We start from the raw sequence: 23,829 nt of genomic DNA, 5'->3' as shown, positions 1-23,829 counted from the left end.
GCAGAGAAGAGCAACCACATTAATAAAGGGGATGGACAATCTGATTTATGAGGAGATGCTAGCTAAATTAGATTTGTTTACAATACAAAAGAGGTGTCTAAGAGGGGATATGATAACGATATACAAATATATTTGGGGACAATACAAGGAGCTTTCAAAAGAACTATTTATCCCAAGGGCAGTACAAAGGACATGGGTCCATCCCTCGAGGTTGGAGGAAAGGAGATTTCACCAGCAACCAAGGAAAGGTTTTTTTTTTAGTAAGGGCAGTTAAAATGTGGAATTCATTACCCATGGGGACTGTGACGGCAGATACATTAGATATGTTCAAAAAAAGGTTGAGATATAATTGGATATTTCACTGGGGTTTTTTGTTTGTCTTCTTCTGGAAGAATATCCTGTAAGTATAGATATAAGAAAGTATAGGTTGAAATTTAGCATAGGTTGAACTTGGACACAGTTAGGTCCGGAAATAATTGGACACTGATACAAGTTTTGTTATTTCGGCTGTGTACCATAATAAATTCAAGTTACAGTTAAATAATATGTGCTTAAAGTGCAGTCTATCAGGTTTAATTTGAGGGTATTCACATCCAAATTGGAGGAAGGCTTTAGGAATTACATCTCTAATATATAGCCCCCTCTTTTTCACGGTACCAAAAGTAATTGCACAATTGACTCAAAAGCTGTTTCATGGACAGGTGTGGACTATTTCTTCGTTATTTCCTCATCAATTAAGCAGGTAAAAGGTCTGGAGTTGATTCCAGGTGTCAATCACCTGATCTAAACCCGATCGAGCATGCATTTCACTTGCTGAAGACAAAACTTAAGGCAGAAAGACCCACAAACAAACAACTGAAGACAGCTGCAGTAAAGGCCTGGCAAAGCATCACAAAGGAGGAAACCCAGCGTTTGGCGATGTCCATATGTTCCAGACTTCAGTCATTGCCTGCAAAGAATTTTCGACAAAGTATTAAAAATGAACATTTTATTTATGATTGTGTTAATTTGTCCAATTACATTTGAGCCCCTGAAATAAGGGGTCTGTGTATGAAAATGGTTGCAATTCCTAAACGTTTCATACGATAGTTTTGTTCAACCCCTTCAATTAAAGCTGAAAGTCTGCAATTCTATTGCACCTCGGTTGTTTAATTTCAAATCCATTGTGGTGACGTAGAGCCAAAATTATGAAAATTGTGTCAGTGTCCAATTATTTCCCGACCTATGTCTTTTTTCAACCTCATCTACTATGTAACTACGTACAACATTTGGGAGTACATTCAATTCTTTCATTGTTTTTCTTTTTGTGCAGACAGTGGTGGTAGGTTAATTGAGCTTGTTAAACAAAGTCAAATATATTGATAACGTTTAAAGGTTTTGTTTTTTTGAGTACCTGTTGAAACATCCTCAAAATTTTCAAGAGTCAAAAGTTCTCTTTAAATGATCATGATCACATTAGTTTAAGCAAACCGAATATATTAAGTTGTTTACAAAATGTTTTAAACCCTTCGGTGCCAAGAGTTTTTGCGTGATCCAAACCTAGCCTTGTGTTCCCGGGAGCAGAATCAGTGCTGCGCACGAAACGCGTAGGGTAAAGTTCAGAGCTAAATCTGACGGACTGACGTGAGCAGCGCGACAGGCGTGGATTGTAAGCAGGAAGAGGCTTCTACCTCAAGGTCCGCCCCCTCAGGGACGCGGGGAAGCACAGGGGTACGTCTACGAACACTCCAGTGTGACCGGAGGAAGATCTTACACCTCTCTGCGGCCGATCATGCATTGCCTGTTTACTTCTACCATTCTGTGAGTAGGGTCCTGGTTTTAACCCACCGGACCAGCGGTCTCACTGTAATCCGCATATTAGCAATTTTATATTGTTTTATTCTTATATTAAATTAGCTTTTTTATCATTTCAGCCTTGCTATTGTCTGTTATATTTGTCAGTGTAGTGTTTGTTTTGTATGTAGTGTCAGTCGTTGTTATATGTATGTTGCAGTTAGTGTTAGCTATATTGTATTGCTGGCAATATTGCACTATATTTCTCTGTTTTTTTTTACATATCATGGAACGCACGGCCGTAACTTCATCTGACCATCTTTTATTGGACTTCCAGTACTCACACTTTTTGGACTTGTAAGGCGTCGTTTTTTCTTTTTGTTTATATATTTTCTGAAAGCACGTCCCAAGTAATGAACATAAATATATATTTATAAAACAAAGAAAGGGTCTGCAGTACTCTCCAGATGAAAAAAAAAAAGAAATTTATTGAAACACAGTAGGGCAACCAGTGTTACCTAGAGCTCTATGTTTCAATACATTTCTTTTTTGCATCTGGAGAGCGCTGCGGACCCTTTATTATATATTCACTGGACTGGTTTGGCGTTCCCTGTCCCTCTGTGTGCACCTCAATTACTGTTAAGTATACTTGCTCTTATTTCTTTTTATATAGTCTGCGGTATTTGAGTGCACCCAGCATTTTTTAAACCTTTATTTATATCGTGCGAGCGTGCGCCTGCCTAAATAAAGCCATGTTTTAAATTTCCACAATTCTGTCTCCTTGTGTGCCTATCTGCACCTCCCTCCTCCAGCCACCAATGGCAAAACTTTGCATCAAAATGTTTCAAACAACAGTGTAATAGTGCAATTATAATGTCTGAGGACATACTTGAAAACGAGAGGTAACTCAATGTATTACTTACTGGAAAAAAACATTTTATAAACAAAAAAATAAATAAAAATACCTCCATAAAAGTATATTCTTTGAAAAATATCTCTCATGGAATTTAGACATAGGTAACAAGTTCCAAAAAAAAAAAAAAAAAGACAGCTTTTTCTTCAACACAATTTCTTAAAAAACACACCAACTTCATACATCCAGATCAAGTCGGATTTATTAAGGCTCGACAAGCTGCAGACAACACACGACAAATCATTGATCTGATGGATACAGCCAATGCAAAAAAGATACAGGTAATGATGTTGAGCCTAAACGCAGAAAAGGCCTTTGACAGGATTGACTTGCCATACTTAAAAGCCACGCTTGGAGCTTTTGGTTTTGGGTAAAGGGTGGGGAACGCAATCTTATTATACTCGAGCCCGGCAGCTAGAGTAGTCCATCAGGGTTTCCCATCAGACACCTTCCAAATGAAGAGAGGCACGAGACAGGACTACCCCCTTTCGTCCCTCCTATTCACCCTGTGCATTGAGCCCCTGGCGGCACAGATCCGTGATAACCAGAATATTTTGGGCATAGCAGTTCATTCCCAGATCCACAAGTTGGCTCTGTATGCGGATGATATTTTCCTGTCAATATCAAAACCTCTTACCTCCTTGCCGAACCGGTTTGACTTGCTAGGGAAATGTAATAAAATCTCCGCCTTTAAGATTAACCAAGCCAAATCTGAAGCTTTAAATATTAACCCCCCAAAAGATTTGAAAAACTAAAAATCGGGCTTAATTTTAATTTCAATTGGCAAAGCAAAGACATCAAATATTTAGGGGTATACATTTCTAAAGTTTATAGAAATATGTACGATGCAAATTACCCCAAGCTTATTCGGACATTAAAAGAAGACCTGAGAAAATGGGCAACATACAGCATCTCCTGGCTAGGAAAGATTTATAGTGTCAAAATGAACTTCCTCCCTCGCATTCTATATCTATTTCAGACGTTACCGGTGCCACTGAGACTGAAGGAAATACTCTCACTTCAGTCTGCAATCTCTACATTTATCTGGGGAGGCAAGAAGCCGAGAGTAAATAGATCAATTCTAAAGAAAACTCTCCCAACGAGAGGGTCTAGCGGTACCTTGCCTGTTGTCTTATTATAATGCGGCCCAATTATGCCAAATTGTACAGTGGCAGTGAGACCCAGCATTGAAAAGATGGGTGGCACTAGAGTGAGTTCTGCTCCCCATTGGAGTTGAGTAATCTCATTTGGCTACCTAAAACAGCGCTCAAGTTACCTAACACGCCGCTTTCCTCAATGACCAGCTCCGTGTCTTTTTGGGAGGCATGTAAATTTAAGTGTGCTTTAACCAATAAGAACTCACTGATGACCCCTCTCTGGGGCAACCCAGACTTTGCTCCAGGTTTGAATAGTAGCGACTTCTCTATTTGGAACAAAATGGCTTTAATAGATTTAGAGATCTGGAGGGCAGAAAGAGTATTAAATCATTTGACCAAATTAGATCAGAAAAAATTGTCCCCCACTCCGAATTCTTTAGATATCTCCAGATCAGAGCATTTTATAACAAATTAGCCCCCCACTACCCCTTGACTACTTTTGAGAAGCTCTGTATCAGAAAAACCGACATGCGGGGACTTACATGGCAGATGTATAGAGAAGCGATTGGTTCTGTGCCAGGAGAACACCCAGAGCTAAACTACATGCCGCAATGGGAGGCAGACTTAGGGGTAGAAACTTAGACGGCAATAGTTATGGCGGTGACCAAAACATCGATTTGCACTACATTAAAGAAGAATGCATATAAAGTCCTGATGAGATGGTATCTAACCCCACTGAAATTCTCGGTTCATACCGGGATACTACCCATTGTGTCTTAGACAAGGTGGTGAATCGGCAAACCCGTTACATATGCTGTGGTCCTGTCCTCGGATCACCCCTATATGGGAGTAAATTAGAAATTGGATCTAGAGGATTTTTAACCTCACAATTCCCCCGGACCCTTGGTTGTTTTTATTGAACAGACCATTACTGGGTTTACCCAACGCAGGTAATAAACTGATTGCACACTTTGCAACGGCAACGAGATGCGAGATCGCAGCACTATGGAAACAACCGGAAATTCCATCTATCCCAAAGATTCAGAACAGAATTTGGTTTGTGTGCCAGACTTGGCTGACCCAGACAGATATCCCCGGGGTTGAGGTAAGCACGATTTGGCATTAATAGATCGAGATGCGTTCTCCTTTGAGTACTATCACAGTCTAAAGTGAAGGTATTATGCAGAGAGAGCAGGTTGAGGATAGCTAGAGGTATAACCGGGCCACAGCAGACCCATTCCTTACATCAGCGAGGCTTATAAAGGGATTGATTCTCAAGTGTGGGCATCCACAGCAGAGGAGGAGAGCAGGACACTCACCCCCCTTTTTACCCTAATTACTTTATTTGTCTTTTGTTTTTAGTTGGTTAGTGGTTCTTTGCATTTATAGGGATTCAATTTTATTTCCATATACAGTCTAGATGAGATATCATTTGGAACAATTGTTAATCTGGACACCTGTATGATATTGCCATGATACAATGCCTCATTGTTTGTCAAGCCAATATCACAGTTTTGATTCTGAAAAATAAAAAAATTGAAGTTATAAAAAAAAAAAAAAAAAAACCCCCACAAACTTCAGATATTGACTCAAAGGTTCTCGCACAAGTTCAGTGTAATCAGGGAAAGGAATACCACATTTTATCGCCCTGGGTCTACATATAATCAGAGACGTATAGCTTTACATACTATTATGGCAAAGAGGTCTCAAATTAGTAAGACATAATAAATTCAGGCGTGGAGAGCTGTATGGCTGAACGAAAAAAGGTACTCGCCATCTTTGACAAAGTAGAACTACCCACTAGCATAAAAATACCACAATAAAAAGTATATTTTTTGTGAGTGTACACACCACAAGCTATTTAGACATGGGTAATCTGTTTCCCAAAAATTTATTTCTTGCCAGGAATCTATTGAAAACAGTGGTCTTGATATTTACAGATTTCAGATGTTTACATACTTGGCAATAGCAAAAAAACCCCACCAAGTGTGTATTTCTGAAAGTATACACCCAATGAAGTTTAGCTATAGGTATTTCGGTTTTTTCCCACAAGAATATATGGTCAGGAATAACACCTTCACTACTAGGGGTAGTTGTAGCCAAAGGGGCCATTTTTGCAATACATTTTTTAAACTGGGTTTTCTGCATCCGTGTTTTGGCAGACTATACAGCATCAAAATTTGAACTTGACATTGGTATGGTTTCCATATGCATATTTGGTAATTAGACCCCCCCACCCAATCTAATTAGTACACAAAAACAGGAGTACTTTTTTACATTTTGCAATGCAGTATGTAATATGGCCATATCATATATTGTCTGTCTGAGCTATGATACATACTTTAAAAAAAAACACAACTCCGTCTGCTTTAACAAAATATAACATTTAATACATTTACTTTAATATTTTACATGAAAAATAGTAGCATTAGGCTGATTTTGATACACCACTATTTCCATGTCATTACAGTGACTAAGCAGTAATATACCCAGACAACACTTATTTTCTGAAAGTAGGAGAATTCCCGAATGGGTCACTTTAAAAACTGTCAAATAAAGGGGACTATGGTTTATTGTGGCTTTCTAGAACAGAAAATAAAAATGTTGTACGCACTGTACGCCGCCCCCCTTGCCAATCCCGGTTTTATTTCTTACAAATATGGGGATAACGCAATGACACAGGATACGACCAAATTCAATCTAGGCTGACTTCATATTTGTAGAAATTAAAATGTGCCTGTGGGGTCTCGTGCAATGGAAGTGTTGAAACACACAGATGTTGATTTCCACAAGATCTCCAAATACCATCATCATAAGAGGGGAGACATGATCCACCATTTTATGCAAAGTGTATGCTACATGATCACCACTTCTGCCAAAGACAGGTCATTACACTGCTCATATTACCCAACCTCTCTGCAGCATTTGATACTGTGGACCACCCTCTTCTCCACACGCTTGGTATTCGTAACAAAGCCCTATCCTGGATCTCCTCTTACCTCTCCAATAGTAAGTTCAGTATCTTTTGCCAACACCTCCATCGATCTCTCTCTGGGGGTACTCCAGGGCTCTGTCCTAGGACCTCTTCTCTTTTCTCTTTATACACTCTCTAGGTGACCTAATCACATCTCTTGGCTTAAAATATCACCTCTATGCTGATGACAAAAATTTACTTTTAAACCCCTGACCTTACACCTTCTGTACAGAACAAAGTTTCTGAATGTCTCTCCGCTATATCATCCTGGAGGGGCCCCCGCCTTAAACTCAACATGGCAAAAACAGAGCTCCTCATACATCCTCCCAAACCTGGCCCTACTACCTCCTTCCACATTTCTGTTGGAAGCACCATCATACAACAATTAGCACAAACACGCTGCCTAGGGGTCTCATACTACTCCTCTCACATTCTCCTACCACATTCAAAAGGTAGCACAAAAAAAAAATTGTTGTTTTTCCTCTGCAATATTACAAAGATGCACCCTTTCCTCTGTTGCTAGACTGCTAAAACTCTAACAGGCCCTCATTCTCTCCCATTTCGATTACTGTAACCTCCTGCTGTCTGGCCTTCCTGCCTGCCCTACAAATCTATCCTAAACGCTGTTGCCAGAATCACTTTACTAATTCCGAAATCTGTCTGTCTCCCCTGCAGAATTCTCTCTCCTGAGTTCCTATCAAATCCCGTATCACACACAATTCTCCTCCTCACTTTTAAAGCTTTACACTCTTTTGCTCCTCCTTACATCTCAGCCCTAATTTCTCGCTATACACCATCCACTCTTGCGTTCCGCTCAATGATCACTTCTCTCTACCACTTTTGTATCTAAAGCCCTCTCCCGCCTTAAACCTCTCTTACGGACTGCCCCACACCTCTGGAATGCCCTTCCCCCTCAATACCCGACTAGCACCCTCTCTATCCACATTTAAGACCCACCTTAAAACACACCTACTTAACAAACCCCAGTGTCATATCATCCAATTGTATATATCTCATAAGGGGGGGGAGGGGGGGAATCCTTCCTGACTCCAAGAATTGGCAATCGAATTAATCCCTGGATCAACATTCTTTCCATGTTTACTTATTTTTGTATATCCCTGTATACTTATCCTATCTAAAGAGATGTCCAACTTTTTTTGAAAAAATGTATTGTATCTGCCATCAGTCCCCATGGGTAATGAATCCCACACTGTAACCTGCCCTTACTGTAAAGAACCCTTTCCTGCTGGTGAAATGTCCTTTCCTCCAACCTAAAGGTATGACCCTGACTCCTTTTGTACTTGCCTTGGGATGAATAGTTAATTTGAAAGCTCCTTGAAACCCCCCTAAACTCAAAGGCAAAGAATTTATACCTCTGCTTTTTCCTTATCACCAATAATCTGCCTGCCCATCTCACTCTGAAAGGGTCCTATATTTTCTTTTCTCATTTTTTTGTTAATTTGTTAAGGTACTTAAAGAACTTTTTAGAGTTGATCTTACTTTCTATTGCAATCCTATTTTCATTGTCCATTTTTGCTCATTTGATTGCCCTTTTGCAATTTTTGTTACATTCCTTATAATTCTGATACGATGCCTCTGTCCCTTCTGACTTCAAGAATCTAAACACCTACCTCTTCTTTTCTATTTCCTCCCCTACCTGTTTATTTAGCCACATTGGGTTAGACTTGTTTCTTTTATCAGTTTATTCCTTTGTGTAATAAATATAAGTGTGCTTTTCTAACCATGTTTTAAAGACTGACCATTTATTTTTCACATTTTTCCCTGAAAAAACATCCCAATTTATTACTTGCAGATTATTCCTCATTTTTTAAAATCTGCTGAACCCAAGTAATCTGTTTTTTGATAATTTATTCCAAATAAGACAATGTTATGATCTCTGTTACCTAAATGTTTCCGGACTTGAATATTTATTAAGTCTACATTGTTTGATATGACCAAATCCAGAACTGCCCCTCTCCTGTTTGGTTCCTCAATAATTTGGGTCATATAATTGTCTTAAGGCACCTATTTCCTTTTGTTGTAAAACTTGTCTCATTTCCCCAGTCTATGTCAGGATAATTAAAATCCCACCATTATGCAAACATGACCCAGTTTTGATGCCTTCTCCATTTGCAAAAGTATTTTAGCTTCCTCAATCTCACAGATAGTTGGTGGTTTATAGTATGTCCCTACAAACATTTTCATTATACTTTTTCCTCCACTGCTAATTTCTATCCAGCACCTTGCTACGATCGCTGTACTTTCTTCCTACTTGCCAATTAGATTGTAAGCTCTTCGGGGGAAGGGACTCCCTTCTCCTAAATGGCACTTGTCTCTTAAGCACTTCTTCCCATTGTGTTATTTGTTATTTATATGATTCATGTATTACGACTATGAAGCTACATTAATGGTGCTATATAAAGATGTCCATGCATACATACCTACATGTAAAAGATCATAGGAATGAAATTACTCCTGAAATCAAGAGGCGGCAGAAGACCCCCTTGCTTTCAAGGGTTTGTGTGACATCAAATACTCAAAACAAAAGTAAAAGCATTTATTTAAAAACAAAAAACTTTGACATTCAATATAACACGACACCGAGGGGGAAAAAAAAAAAAAAAACGTGATTGTGGTAGAGGGGAGGGATGGACATTGCCCCACACAGACATGTTGTAATCATTTGAGAAAGGTCCACGATTTCAACGGAAACGTTTATCAATACACAACATTTTAACACCGATACAGCAAGTCCATGAAAGTGTTTTCTATTACATTCTCTATGTGAGACTTCTTCTGCATCAGACAGCATTCATGGCAGTATATCAGGCAGAGCGCTCCTTTTACATACATGTCATCAGTGCCTGGCAGATCCTCGGAGAGGCCTTTATCCAGCAGCGGATCGACAAAGGCTGATTCCCTGCTGAATCAAAGACTCCAAGGATCTGCCACATACTGATGAGATGTGTACATGTATAACTTCCCCATATAAGGGGTTTGTTTTTGAGAATCAGTATCTCCCCTCCTCCCCCTACAGGGCAGATATCGGAAGAGGAGGAAGGCGCCTTTAAAAAAAAAAAAAATACAACTAAATAACTTGGATTTTTATTAGTGATCTCAAATTATTGAATCTCACCTGCAGTGCCTTGAAGTGCAGAGGAGATAACCCAGCAAGCAGAGGCCAATTTACAGCGTTGCTGGCTAGAGGAGGGTGGAGGGGTTGTCAAACAAAGAATAGGTTGGGGGACAATTCTTAAATCTTATTGGAAGTCTCGGGCCGCATCATTAGAGGGGAGGAAAGGAAAAACAGAAAAAAACCCCCACTTATTGAGCTTTCTTCCCCACGCTCCATCCCCCATTCCCACCTCTTGAGAAACAGAGTGTCTGTGCAATCAGCTCAGGGTGACAGACTGGTGCAGGTAAGTAGCACAGATTGCAGCTTTGTATGTTCTCAAAAAATAAATAAAAATTAAATTAAAAAAAAAAATCAGCAAGGTTTCCACATTGACCGCCAGTGGCAAGTGATTTCACAACATCTAAAATATATTGTTACTGCTGTTGACCCTAAACATGATATTTGTAAAATTGGCATCCCCTTTCTCTCCCTGCCATCTCTTTTCTGTAACCACCATATTCCCATATTATTATTTGTAAACTTGAATATTATAAAGTTCATGTACCTACCCATTTCCTTGTCTAGCCAGGTGGTACACAATTGTAGCTGATGTAACAGTCTTTCCAGTACCTGGTGGGCCCTGAATGAGACTGAGAGGGCGTTGCAGAACAGTCTTCACAGCATAAACCTGAATGCAAGATCATATCTAAATAAAACATGTTTCTTTTCTGATAAAAATCAGAAAGGCTGGTACAGTGTAAATTTGTGGAAAAAAATAAATGTAGGCTAGAAATTCCTGACACACAACACCCCCTCCTCAAATCTCACTGATCTTTGGTTATCGACATCTGATATAATAGGGACAAATCACCCTTTAAGGACCACGTCTGATCCTGAAAGCCTTGATTTTCAATGATTTATTACCCATATTAGCTTTCAGGTCTATCAGACATTCCTTATTTGCCAATAGCAAACAGTTTCTTCTTCAGAAAAATTGAAGGGGAAGATGGGACCTACAGAAATTAGGATTTGCCACGTCTGTCCTTCGTAACCTTGGCCAAGAGAATATATTCTCCATGGAATCTGAAGCATGTCATTCTATCTAGTCCTGCGTAGGAGAACGGTCCACATTTTTGACCTGAACAATCTTTTTTATTCTTATGCAAGTTCACGCTTGTGTGGTCTTCTGTATACACAGTATTGTTATTCTAGAAACCAAATCCAAAACTTCTGATCCAGTTTGCCGTTACAAACCGGTATGAACTTATAACTGCATGCTTTCCAGACCATTCCTCCACTGTTCATAACACGAAAGAAATAAATTAAAGTAAAGAAAAGGTCTAGTGTCCAACTTTACTGATCAACTCGTGACATAATTTGGACAACTGCATTATAGATGACTGTGTACAAACTAATTACTAATTAAGCCGGTTACTACCAGAGGGGCTAGCACCATATTGCATCAAGTCTGTCTAGCAGCAAAGGGGGTAAACTATATCGTTAAACCCTATCTTAATTTACCTGAGAATGGTTAAGATCAGGAAGTCCTTGTGCTGTAAAGCGCTTCGGGAGTTGGCATTTTATAATCACATCCTCTACTTCATGCCCTAGAAGTTTGTGGTAGATGTAGCCAGACACAGACGTTTCATCCACTGCAAAGGTCTTCAAAGCACTCTGCATTCTAATTGAAAAAAAAAAAGTGACGAGCATTTAGTGTAGTCACAATGTAAATCCCTTCCCACAAATGTAATGAAAGCACTCAAATGTAATGAAAGCACTCAAATGTACATCAAACTTCAGTACACAATCTACTCAATTTGTGTAATCAGGTAAAGAAGAAAAAAGTGAAAAAAAATCAGTAAAAATCAGGAATGAGAATAAGCAGACTTGTTTATGTTCTCTTAGAAATGACAGTCCTTTAATCAATGACTTTAACAGGTATCTTACTATGGAAAAGTAAGTTCTGTATAGCGCTTTAGACTTCCCAGATCTCTTCCTTACCTGTGCCTTTACTAAACCAACACACCTACACGTGTCCAAGCTCTGTACACATCTGTAGATAACTTGTTTGCGTATTAGATCAATATGGCTACTATAACCTTGTTGCAGGGTACATGCAACTACACACGTGGGGTCTCTTGACAAGGCTTATTTATTTAGCCGTATAAACCATACAGCACACAACAAAATAGCTTATCTTCAGCATGGCAAACAAAGCAGTTTCTCTTCAGTATGGCAAACAAAGCAGTTTCTCTTCAGCATGCAGGACAAAACAGTTCATAAAAAAACATGTACTTTTCAAACAGACCTTATATCAGTAATCTCTTCAGTAACTCACTCCTGTCTCCTGAGCAACTAGGCTGCATGTGTACAGCCTGGGGTTTTTAACACACCTTGATTAGGCAGCTGGGATCCAACTAATTGTCATGAGCTTCTCAGCTGAAGTTAACCTCATCACTGGTGTACTGCAGACTAAACATATGTCTGCCAGGCATATAGCTGGTGTTTTTATTTACCCTGTCACCAAACCTCCTTAGACATTTGTACAAACACAAAACATAGAAGTGGGTACTTCTAGGCTGTACAAAGATAAGGAAAAGATCATAAAGCAGATCTAATTACCGGTTGATTGTTGAGGCAAGCCTGGTATCGAAAAGTATGTTTTAAAATAATTGTGATTTATTAGGAGTGCGCAAGTGTATATGTAATCCTGGAAAGCAAACATTAATTGAACTGCAATATCTTAATTTGTCTAAAGAAATGTCAATCCTTCTACATGGCCTATCAGTGGATCAATTGCAGAACTGAAAAACAATGAAAAGTAGTGGATGAAAGTGCACTCCTAGAATAAACCCATCACTCCCTCCATTTAAAAAAAAGAATAGTGGATGTGATTGCAGTAAATCACACATTTTTTAGATTTGTTTTCTTCGTATGACATGGGATGTATAAACAGCTTTGTTTCTTCATTTTCATTTGGACATTGTAACGTACCTGTCAAATGAAGTAGACTTCCATACGAAATCTACTTGGAAGTTGTGAGTAACCTCCACTGGTGCTCCAACACTGCTCCTTAATTCAATAGCAATTTCATCACCATAATCTATACAACTCCGTTAAGTTTATAATTAAGCAGCACTCAAAATATCAGCATTTTAAGAAGCTACTTTTCAACTAAAGTTCGGTTATTAAATACAATTAAAGTAAAAATGATGCTAAAAGCAAACAAACATTCGGCTTGATTTGTTTCTCTAGAAATGAATTATAAATAATATATTTTTAGGGGCCTCTGAATGGGGGGCATTGTTTGAGAAGGACAGGATGGGCTAAGGATAAACACTTTATTTGCAGAACATGGCAACCTCAGACACAAAGTTGCCAGAGGAAATTTAACCCCTTTTAAGTCTCAAATAACCACAGGTACAAACTAACTTTAAAAAAAAAAAAATAGATTTTATATTTTAGATTTGTATTTAAAAAAAAAATATATATATCCTTACACATTAACCCCTTTAGCATATCAATGCCATTAGTACAGTTTGGTCCACGGATGGACTGCCCCTTTTAAAAAGTTATTTCATGAGTACTGTACTTGTCTATATAGCTACTACACCTTTAGGATTTCCCCTTTTACAGTAGAATTTAATATAGTAAATGATAATTCCGCCTAATTTTTTTTAATTCTTTTAGCAGGATGAGAAACGTGAGGTTATACAGAGCTATTTCCAGCTCCATGGCCGCCCCATCTTCCCTGTTTCTCAAGATACTTACCAGTTAAGTTACTGGGTTTAAATCTTCCCCCAGAAAATGGGTTTCCAAATCTTGGATCAATAGTAAGTCAGTTGCAGCTTCCTATTGGACAGCCATTTAAGTTGCCATTAACAGAAAAAGTAATAATGTTAACTTCATCGGTAATTATCTCAAGAAGCAAGGCGCAAGAGCCGAGATCAGCACTTTTCTGCTTCAGAGAACCCACTTTCCAAGGCTGTAAAGGGGGGATTGCTCCTTTACGACAAATAATTGTAATGATCTTGCAGGGACGCGCTATTGGACAAGCATGCCGGTTACACAAATGTTAAATACAAAAGTCTCTTCAGATAATAGCCATAAATAACTACCAGGACATGTCAGTACACAAACACTGGACAGATTGAGGGGGAAGAAAGGATACTATCCGGGACTTTGATGACATGACCAATTCCTTTCCACAGAGGTGCGAGGTCTCCTTTGTACCTCAAGCAAATCTCATCACCCTGCATTAAACGCATATCTGAAAGAGAATTAAAAAAAAAAAAAAAATGAAATACACATTACATACACAGACATTTTACACTTTGTAAATACCAGAATAGAATCTAAACATACAAATTTTCCCCACTCCCCAAGCAGGCACTTTCATCCAAATCACGGCAAATACTGCACCAGAATCATCCAGCTGTGTAACATTCACACCTGTGCACACCAACTATATGAGGGAGTTACCATTAGTAAAGCATAGCAAATCTGTACTATAATTTATAAAAATCAGAGGAGCAGCAAGTGCCAACACAATGCTCATCACAGGAAGTCTTTCAACTGGTTTGTTCTATTAATTGTATGAAGTAAATATTGTTACACTAGATTGCAACTTGCTACTGCTCCATAATCAGGAGCTGGTCTGTGCCAATCAAAACACTTCTCTATTCTTAACCCTCATGCCTCATTTAAATAAGGGTGAAGGTGGATGTCACATGAGCCTTTCCTCTAGAAGTCCATAGGTCTTGCGTAGCAATGTTCTCTTTGTAAAGATTGTATACGTTAAATATTCGTCGGGGGAATATTTGAGATGTACGCAATATGTTTGAGGGCAACATTACCTTTATGTTGGAACTTTCTGAATTACTATATATAATATCTTGCATATTTATCTATAATAAATTATATTGTTTGATATTTATAAATAGTATGGTCTATTTGTGTACTATTTAGATGGTGAGTGATAGATGACTTATTCGGTTTCTTTTAAGGTTTGTTATTGAAATTATAGGAAGCATAACACTGTCTTAAAGGAGACTTTCACGTCAGAGAACTGGTCTGAGCGATTATTTTTCGTATTTAAATTTTGTACAAAACTAGCACCCATTGATAAAGTAGAAAGAGACCACTATGCTGCCAGAGTGGCCTGCAATGCATTGCTGGACTCCTACACGTCATTTGAACTATAATGAACATGGAAAAAAGGTGAAAGCCTCCAGTCATTCAACAATTTCATTACAATATAAGGTTTGCTTAATAATTTACAATGTCTCAAGGCTCTGCAAATTGAGTCCCAAAAGCTAAACGGCTCAACACAACATAACATATTGAACAGTTTTAAGTGCTAGCTAGGAGAGCACTCCCGACTCAAGAATAAATGATGCAGTGACACCAAAAGAGATTAGGGTTTAGCATCTTCATTTATTTTAATTTCTTAATTAATCCTAAAAGACTGTCTTAACATAGAATGTGTAGCACAGAAAACATTTCAGGAGTATCAAAATTACCAGAGTCCGTCTTGGGCAAGGTGAAGTACGCAATTCTCTTCTTGTTAAGGCCAAGGTCCCATCTCACAGTGATATTATCTTGGGTCTAAATAAAGATCAAAAAGGGTGTACAATTAAATGCATCTTATTTCAAAAAGTGCTTCTATATAGATATTTAATGTTGACACTAATAAGTTTTTTTTTGTTTTTTTAAAAACAGCAATTTTTACAGCAATTAGAAGATTAAACTGACAAAATTAAAAAATAAAAACCAAAATACTCAAACGGGTAGATGAATGTCCATATGTTATGAAGTTATGCAGGCTACCATCTTCTTGCATGGAGCACTGGTAATTGTATCAACCCATTTTTTCTGTTTATAGAGGTGTGCAGCATGTACCTTTGGTTTTCATTGTTACCATCTCTTTCTATACTACCATTATTAGATACAAATAATGTTGCAATCTCAAGGAGATATTATGCTTAAGGGAGGCAGCTTTCTACTTAATCAGATTGTATGGATCGTCCGTTTGGTAGACTTTAGCAGCACCATCAATTACTTGTTCGGCTATTTTAAGAGGCCTTGTTTTGGTACTTAAGTATGGACTTTTTCCCCCCTCTGCATAACTTCTCCACATAAGGACACTCATTTAACAGTAGATGAGCATTTATTTTTGAATTTTGTCCCTTTAATATTGCAATGGTCTTTGCGTAAAAGTTTTTTTTTAATTTAATTACTGGTCTGTACGTAGAAGCAATTATTGAAATAAGATAACATACAATTTACTAACTTGTATCATTTTGTCTTCTTTGAGTGCTGGTGACCACAAAACCTTTTTTGTATTTACCATTGAGTGACTTTGGGGGTCCCCTTTTGTTCCCCTGGTACCTATACTTATAGCTTAATAAAAGCTATAAATGTGGTGCTGTCTGACGCATTAATTTGAATAAGTGATGTTCTTAATCACACCTATGGAGGAGCGTGAGAAACCACACAGCAGAAATTGCTCAGAACCGTGGACCAAGAAGGCTTCCCCATCAAAACTGTCGCAAGTTCTATATACATAAAAACACACATGCAAAGATAAAATAAAAGGTCTGCAATGGTTGAGAAGGTAAAATAGAGTCAATGTGCAAGATTAGGAACACTGAAAAACCAGATGAAAAATGTACGATATTTAAAGGAGCATTTCCTGAAATATTTAATTCTTATTATAGGTATGAAGCAGGTGGGCCCTGGAGCCGAAGCTAGTTAATTTCAGCTCCAGTGACCCCTGCTTCTCAAAATACATACAGTAGAAGATCATGTCAGTTACTTCCTGATTGTGCTGCTGGAGATGTAACAAAGGCCAACAGGAAGCTGCGATGGATGATGTTGTGGCTTCCTATTGGCTCCCGTGCAGCGGGATATTTGTGCTGCCATGCATGCCCAGCCAGGGCTGCTCCTGGCATGAGCTATGGATCTTAGGGAGCAAGGGCCCCCGTTGCTGAAATTAACAGGGTTCAGCTCAGGAGAGACCTTGCTGAATACCCATAAAAAAAAAAAAAAAAATGCCCTAAGAGGACACACCTTTCATTTTCTTGGCTAGTAGCAGAATGTTGCAATTTTCAGACAGAACACACAAACGCTTGCAGAAAGGGGATTTAAAAATGTACGCTGGAAACGCAGCAGGGGTGTGCATAGGTGTACACAACATATTTGACTAACTTTTTGTACCCTGCTAGCACTTACGGTGTTCATGCATTAGCCAAGCATTAACCAGACATGACTTCCAAAATGTAGAATTTGTGCGAAACTAAGAAATCCGATATCCAAACTGACTGGAAATTAAATTGCATTATTCAAGCAATAATTACAACAGAGAAGATACTTCACCTGGGATTCCTTCAGCTTCTTGTCATAATCTGCCTCAAGTTTGACAAGTGGTCCAAAAATATTTTGGTACTGATAGGCATCTTCATATCTAAGCAAAACATGCTGGGGTTCTTCATCAACACCAGGCTTTTCCAGATCCTCTAAAGTTGCAGAAGGGTTTTCCTAAAATGACAATGTTCATTAGACATTTGACATGTTGTAGACAGATTGTTGGATACGAATAGGGTGGAATTGTACAGTAATAGATCTTTTGAGATGGTCTATTTTTTTTTAAATAACAGTTTTCCATAATTAATACGTTGTACATGATTACATTAAATTGCAAAAATGTTTTTCCAGAGAACCCAAGGTAACTCCTGAGAAACACCAGGAGTTCCCGGTACACAGGTTGAAGAGCACTGTTACATACTGTAATATTATATATGGGCAAAAATACCAGACCAGTAATTGGTAATACTGGTACAAATTGGAAAAGGGATGACATTAGGAATCCATTTTTTACATTTAAAGTTCACGACAAAAAAGTCCGCTGTTTCAGTACACAAATATATATTTTTTAATTTATGGTTTGAAACAATTTTTTTTTTTAAATGGCCTATTGGTTATGTCAGCCCAATTTACAGTTCTCCAAATTAAACGTATATTATCTTCATAATCTGCAGCTTATAGTTAACTTATTGAAACAAATTAAAAAACAATAATACGTTCGTTACATTAACACCCAACATCCCGGGAAGCTTCATTGGCAAGATAACTGGGAGGTAGCAAGTGAGTTTGTACTGCAAGTAACCATAACTGGCCTGTCATTAGTAAATGGCTGACTGTAATTTTGTGCCTCGATGTTAATCACACAAACTTAGAACAAATTAAAAAAAAAAAAAAAGTATAAAGCCATAGTTATGCTGGTATAAAAATGCTGACATGATAAATGAATAGTGAATACCTTCCACAGCTCCTCCAGTTTGTTGATTTGCTGAGCTGTGATTTGGCGAGCTCTCAGTTGCTCCTGCTCAGATGGTATCTTAACAAGCCAAGAGAGGAAGCAACGATCCTGAATCAAAGGTTGCCACTGGGAGCTGTCCCAATTGATATCCTTCAAGCTGCTCTGACTGGCACATGGTTGTCTACAAAAACAAAAAGTGACTGTCAACCAATTATTGTATACATCTATGAATCAAAGGGGAAGAGGCAAAGATGGGCATTTAGGATTTGGTGCACAAATGTACATAAAATAGCAACAATACAGTGCAGTTCAAGGTAAAAGAACCAACTGCTGAAAACGGCACTCACTCCTGATCTCCAATAGGCAAATATTTCCAGCGCAACAGGGAAAGAAAGGCTCCGGTCAGGTAAGGCACCCCGGTGGCTTCCCTAAGATATCAGGAGTGAGTGCCGTTTTCAGCAGAGTTGGTTCTTTTACCTTGAACTGCACTGTTATTGTTGCTGCAACTGGGAGCGGGTGCCATCCCCACCGGGGCTGATGTCCATTTGTACCTGGACAATCATCTGCTCACGCAAACAATCACCACATTGGCGGCTCTTTTCACAGGACCCTGCATTAACCCTATGATGACCAAGGGAGCCTGGTAACTATCACTAGTGGTACTTCCCATACATTCAGCATGTCCCAACCCTCATGTGTTCTTTATGATGTGCATTTTTATATATACATTTACTAAAATCTATTTTGTATCAGAATTTTGCACTTGTCTTTTCCATTTTCATGGGCTATAACCCTTACAAAAATGTAGACTAAGAGAGAACATGCAATCGCAATAATTTCACATTACTATTGGTAACCTCTAGTTATTTTTCCCCTCTCGACATCTTTATTTTTTCCAAGTTCTAATAATTTTATTACGAAAATCTATTTTTTGTACTTGCCGAATTTATTTCACATTAATGTTCTGCATATTATTTGACCATGTAAACCAAGCATGTCAAACTCGCGTCCCGCGGGCCGCATGCGGCCCACAATGAACATATTTGCGGCCCAGCTCGCCAATATTTCATTCGCGCGGCACGCGCTTTCTCCAAAGGGAAAAAAAAACATCCCCCCTCTCCCGATTGGCTGGCGCGTGTTTACGCTGCCAGAATTTTTTTGGGCCCGGAGCAAGCTCTATCCGAGCTTGCATAGTGGGGCCCGCCTCTTCCTGCTGCCTGCTGCCCGTCTCTTCCTGCTGCCCGCCTCTTCCTGCTGCACGGAGCAAGTCAGGTGACTACTGCTCCATGCCAGCCTTGCTTCCCCCTTGCCCTCCTGCTCCGGTTTCCTCCCCCGTTCCGATTTCCCGTCTGTCTGTGTGCGTCTGTCTGTCTGTCTGTCTGTCTGTGTGTGTGTGTGTGTGTGTGTGTGTGTGTGTGTGTGTGCGCCTGTGTGTGTGTGTGTGTGTGCCTGTGTGTCTGTACCCGTGTGTCTGTGCCTGTGTGTCTGTACCCGTGTGTGTGTGTGTCTGTACCCGTGTGTGTGTGTGTGTGTGTGTGTGTGTCTGTGCCTGTGTGTCTGTACCCGTGTGTGTGTGTGTGTGTCTGTGCCTGTGTGTCTGTACCCGTGTGTGCGTGTGTGTCTGTACCCGTGTGTGTGTGTGTGTGTGTGTCTGTACCCGTGTGTGTGTGTGTGTGTGTGTCTGTACCCGTGTGTGTGTGTGTGTGTGTGTGTCTGTACCCGTGTGTGTGTGTGTGTGTGTGTCTGTACCCGTGTGTGTGTGTGTGTCTGTGCCTGTGCCTGTGTGTGTGCCTGTGCGTGTGTGCCTGTGCCTGTGCGTGTGTGCCTGTGCGTGTGTGTCTGTGCCTGTCTTTGCCTGTGCGTGTGTGTCTGTGCCTGTGCCTGTGCGTGTGTGTCTGTGCCTGTCTGTGCCTGTGTGTCTGTGTGCGCCTGTGTGCGTGCCTGTGCGTGTGCCTGTGCCTGTGTGCCTGTGTGCCTGTGTGTCTGTGTGCGCCTGTGTGCGTGTGCGTGCCTGTGTGCGTGCCTGCCTGTGTGTGTGTGTGTGTGCGTGCGTGCCTGTGTGTGTGTGCGTGCGTGCCTGTGTGTGTGTGCGTGCGTGCCTGTGTGTGTGTGTGTGCGTGCGTGCCTGTGTGTGTGTGTGTGTGTGCGTGCGTGCCTGTGTGTGTGTGTGTGCGTGCGTGCGTGTGTGTGTGTGCGTGCGTGCCTGTGTGTGTGTGTGTGCATGTGCCTGTGTGCGTGTGTGTGCATGTGCCTGTGTGCGTGCCTGTCTGAGAGAGTGAGTGTCTGAGAGAGTGAGTGTCAGAGAGAGTGAGTGTCAGAGAGAGTGAGTGTCAGAGAGAGTGAGTGTCAGAGAGAGAGAGTGTCAGAGAGAGTGAGTGTCAGAGAGAGTGAGTGTCAGAGAGAGTGAGTGTCAGAGAGAGTGAGTGTCAGAGAGAGTGAGTGTCAGAGAGAGTGAGTGTCAGAGAGAGTGAGTGTCAGAGAGAGTGAGTGTCAGAGAGAGAGAGTGTCAGAGAGAGTGAGTGTCAGAGAGAGTGAGTGTCAGAGAGAGAGAGTGTCAGAGAGAGAGAGTGTCTGAGAGAGAGAGTGTCTGAGAGAGAGAGTGTCTGAGAGAGAGTTTCAGAGAGAGTGTCAGAGAGAGAGTGTCTGAGAGAGAGAGAGAGTCTGAGAGAGTGTCTTCTGAGAGAGAGTGTGTCAGAGAGAGAGAGAGAGAGAAAGAGTGTGTCAGAGAGAGAGAGAGAGTGTGTCAGAGAGAGAGAGAGTGTGTCTGAGAGAGTGAGTGAGTGTCAGAGAGAGAGAGAGAGTGAGTGTCAGAGAGAGAGAGTGAGTGTCAGAGAGAGTGTGTGTCAGAGAGAGAGAGTGAGTGTCAGAGAGAGAGAGAGTGAGTGTCAGAGAGAGAGAGAGTGAGTGTCAGAGAGAGACAGGGAGTGAGTGTCAGAGAGAGACAGAGTGAGTGTCAGAGAGAGACAGAGTGAGTGTCAGAGAGAGACAGAGAGTGAGTGTCAGAGAGAGACAGAGAGTGAGTGTCAGAGAGAGACAGAGAGTGAGTGTCAGAGAGAGACAGAGAGAGTGAGTGTCTGAGAGACAGAGAGAGTGTGTGTCTGAGAGACAGAGAGAGTGTGTGTCTGAGAGAGAGAGAGAGTGTGTGTCTGAGAGAGAGAGAGAGAGAGTGAGTGTCTGAGAGAGAGAGAGAGAGTGTCTGAGAGAGAGAGAGTGTCTGAGAGAGAGAGAGTATCTGAGAGAGAGAGTGTCAGAGAGAGAGAGTGTCAGAGAGAGAGAGTGTCAGAGAGAGAGAGTGTCAGAGAGAGAGAGTGTCAGAGAGAGAGAGTGTCAGAGAGAGAGAGAGTGTCAGAGAGAGAGAGTGTCAGAGAGAGAGTGTCAGAGAGAGAGTGTCTGAGAGAGAGAGAGAGAGAGAGAGAGTATCTGAGAGAGTGTCTGAGAGAGTTTGTCTGAGAGAGAAAGAGAGTGTCAGAGAGAGAGAAAGAGAGTGTGTCAGAGAGAGAGAGAGTGTGTCAGAGAGAGAGAGTGTCAGAGAGAGAGAGAGAGAGAGAGAGAGAGTGTCAGAGAGAGAGAGAGAGAGAGAGTCAGAGAGAGAGAGAGAGAGTGTGTCAGAGAGAGAGAGATAGTGTGTCAGAGAGAGAGAGAGTCTGAGAGAGAGAGAGAGAGAGAGAGAGAGAGTGTCTGAGAGAGTTTGTCTGAGAGAGAAAGAGAGTGTCAGAGAGAGAGAGAGAGTGTGTCAGAGAGAGAGAGAGAGAGAGAGAGTGTGTCAGAGAGAGAGAGAGTGTCAGAGAGAGTCAGAGAGAGAGAGAGTGTCAGAGAGAGAGAGAGAGAGAGTGTCAGAGAGAGAGAGAGTGTCAGAGAGAGAGAGAGAGAGTCAGAGAGAGAGTGTCAAAGAGAGAGTGTGTCAGAGAGAGAGAGAGAGAGAGAGTGTCAGAGAGAGAGAGTGTCAGAGAGAGAGAGTGTGTGTCAGAGAGAGAGAGAGAGAGAGAGAGAGAGCGTCAGAGAGAGAGAGAGTGTGTGTGTCAGAGAGAGAGAGAGAGAGAGAGTCAGAGAGAGAGAGTGAGAGTCTGTTAGAGAGAGAGTGTCTGTCAGAGAGAGAGAGAGTGTCTGTCAGAGAGAGAGAGAGAGTGTCTGTCAGAGAGAGAGAGTGTCTGTCAGAGAGAGAGAGAGAGAGAGTCTGTCAGAGAGAGAGAGAGAGAGAGAGTGTGTCAGAGAGAGGGAGAGAGAGAGTGTGTGTGTCAGAGAGAGAGAGTGTGTCAGAGAGAGAGAGAGAGAGAGTGTCAGGGAGAGAGAGTGTCAGAGAGAGAGTGAGAGAGAGTCTGAGAGAGTGTCTTCTGAGAAAGAGTGTGTCAGAGAGAGAGAGAGAGAGAGAGAAAGAGTGTGTCAGAGAGAGAGAAAGAGTGTGTCAGAGAGAGAGAGAGTGTGTCTGAGAGAGTGAGTGAGTGTCAGAGTGAGTGTGAGAGAGAGAGTGAGTGTCAGAGAGAGAGGGAGTGAGTGTCAGAGAGAGAGTGTGTCTGAGAGAGAGAGTGTGTGTCAGAGAGAGAGAGAGAGTGTCTGTCTGAGAGAGAGAGTGTCTGTCTGAGAGAGAGAGAGAGTGTGTCTGTCTGAGAGAGAGAGAGAGAGAGAGTCTGTCTGAGAGAGAGAGAGAGAGAGAGTGTGTCTGTCTGAGAGAGAGAGTGTCTGTCAGAGAGAGAGAGAGAGTGTGTCAGAGAGAGAGAGAGAGAGAGAGAGAGAGAGAGAGAGAGAGAGTCAGAGAGAGAGTGTCAGAGAGAGAGATAGAGAGAGAGAGTGTGTCAGAGAGAGAGAGAGAGTGTGTGTGTGTGTCAGAGAGAGAGAGTGTGTCAGAGAGAGAGAGAGTCAGAGAGAGAGAGAGAGAGAGTGTCAGAGAGAGTGTGTCAGAGAGAGAGAGAGTGAGAGTCTGTCAGAGAGTGAGAGTCTGTCAGAGAGAGAGAGAGTGTCTGTCAGAGAGAGAGAGAGTGTCTGTCAGAGAGAGAGAGAGTGTCTGTCAGAGAGAGAGAGAGAGTGTCTGTCAGAGAGAAGAGAGAGAGAGAGAGAGAGAGAGAGAGAGAGTCTGTCAGAGAGAGAGAGTGTCAGAGAGAGAGTGTCAGAGAGAGAGAGAGTGTCAGAGAGAGTGTGTCAGAGAGAGAGAGAGAGAGAGAGAGTGTGTCAGAGAGAGAGAGAGTGTGTGTGTCAGAGAGAGAGAGTGTGTCAGAGAGAGAGAGAGAGAGAGAGAGTCAGAGAGAGAGAGAGAGTGTCAGAGAGAGTGTGTCAGAGAGAGAGAGAGTAGAGAGTCTGTCAGAGAGAGAGAGTGTCTGTCAGAGAGAGAGAGAGTGTCTGTCAGAGAGAGAGAGAGTGTCTGTCAGAGAGAGAGAGAGTGTCTGTCAGAGAGAGAGAGAGTGTCTGTCAGAGAGAGAGAGAGAGAGTGTCTGTCAGAGAGAGAGAGAGAGTGTCTGTCTGAGAGAGAGAGTCTGAGAGAGAGAGAGTCTGATAGAGAGAGAGAGAGAGAGAGAGTCTGAGAGAGAGAGAGAGAGTCTGAGAGAGAGAGAGAGTCTGAGAGAGAGAGAGAGAGTCTGAGAGAGAGAGAGAGAGAGTCTGAGAGAGAGAGAGAGAGAGAGAGAGAGTGTCTGTCTGAGAGAGAGA

The 23,829-nt window shown here is 41.1% G+C and overlaps 1 protein-coding gene across 3 annotated transcripts in view; it reads right to left on the bottom strand.

The window, feature by feature from the left end:
• UPF1 (UPF1 RNA helicase and ATPase) overlaps positions 1 to 23,829 on the bottom strand; it is a 355,592-nt gene that overhangs the window by 56,552 nt on the left and 275,211 nt on the right. For all 3 annotated transcript variants that reach the window (XM_075612986.1, XM_075612984.1, XM_075612985.1), the window contains 7 exons: positions 18,193 to 18,373; positions 17,250 to 17,411; positions 15,395 to 15,479; positions 14,044 to 14,142; positions 12,867 to 12,975; positions 11,394 to 11,553; positions 10,442 to 10,560 (listed from right to left, as the gene is read on the bottom strand). In XM_075612986.1, the coding sequence (XP_075469101.1) occupies positions 10,442 to 10,560; positions 11,394 to 11,553; positions 12,867 to 12,975; positions 14,044 to 14,142; positions 15,395 to 15,479; positions 17,250 to 17,411; positions 18,193 to 18,373 (915 nt within the window). The remainder of the gene's footprint in view (positions 1 to 10,441; positions 10,561 to 11,393; positions 11,554 to 12,866; positions 12,976 to 14,043; positions 14,143 to 15,394; positions 15,480 to 17,249; positions 17,412 to 18,192; positions 18,374 to 23,829) is intronic.

This window comes from Ascaphus truei, chromosome 8 (assembly GCF_040206685.1).
Source record: "Ascaphus truei isolate aAscTru1 chromosome 8, aAscTru1.hap1, whole genome shotgun sequence".
In the NCBI taxonomy this organism is placed as follows: Eukaryota; Metazoa; Chordata; class Amphibia; order Anura; family Ascaphidae; genus Ascaphus; species Ascaphus truei.
Note: the sequence above shows the minus strand (reverse complement) of the source record. Positions and strands in the feature narration are given on the sequence as shown.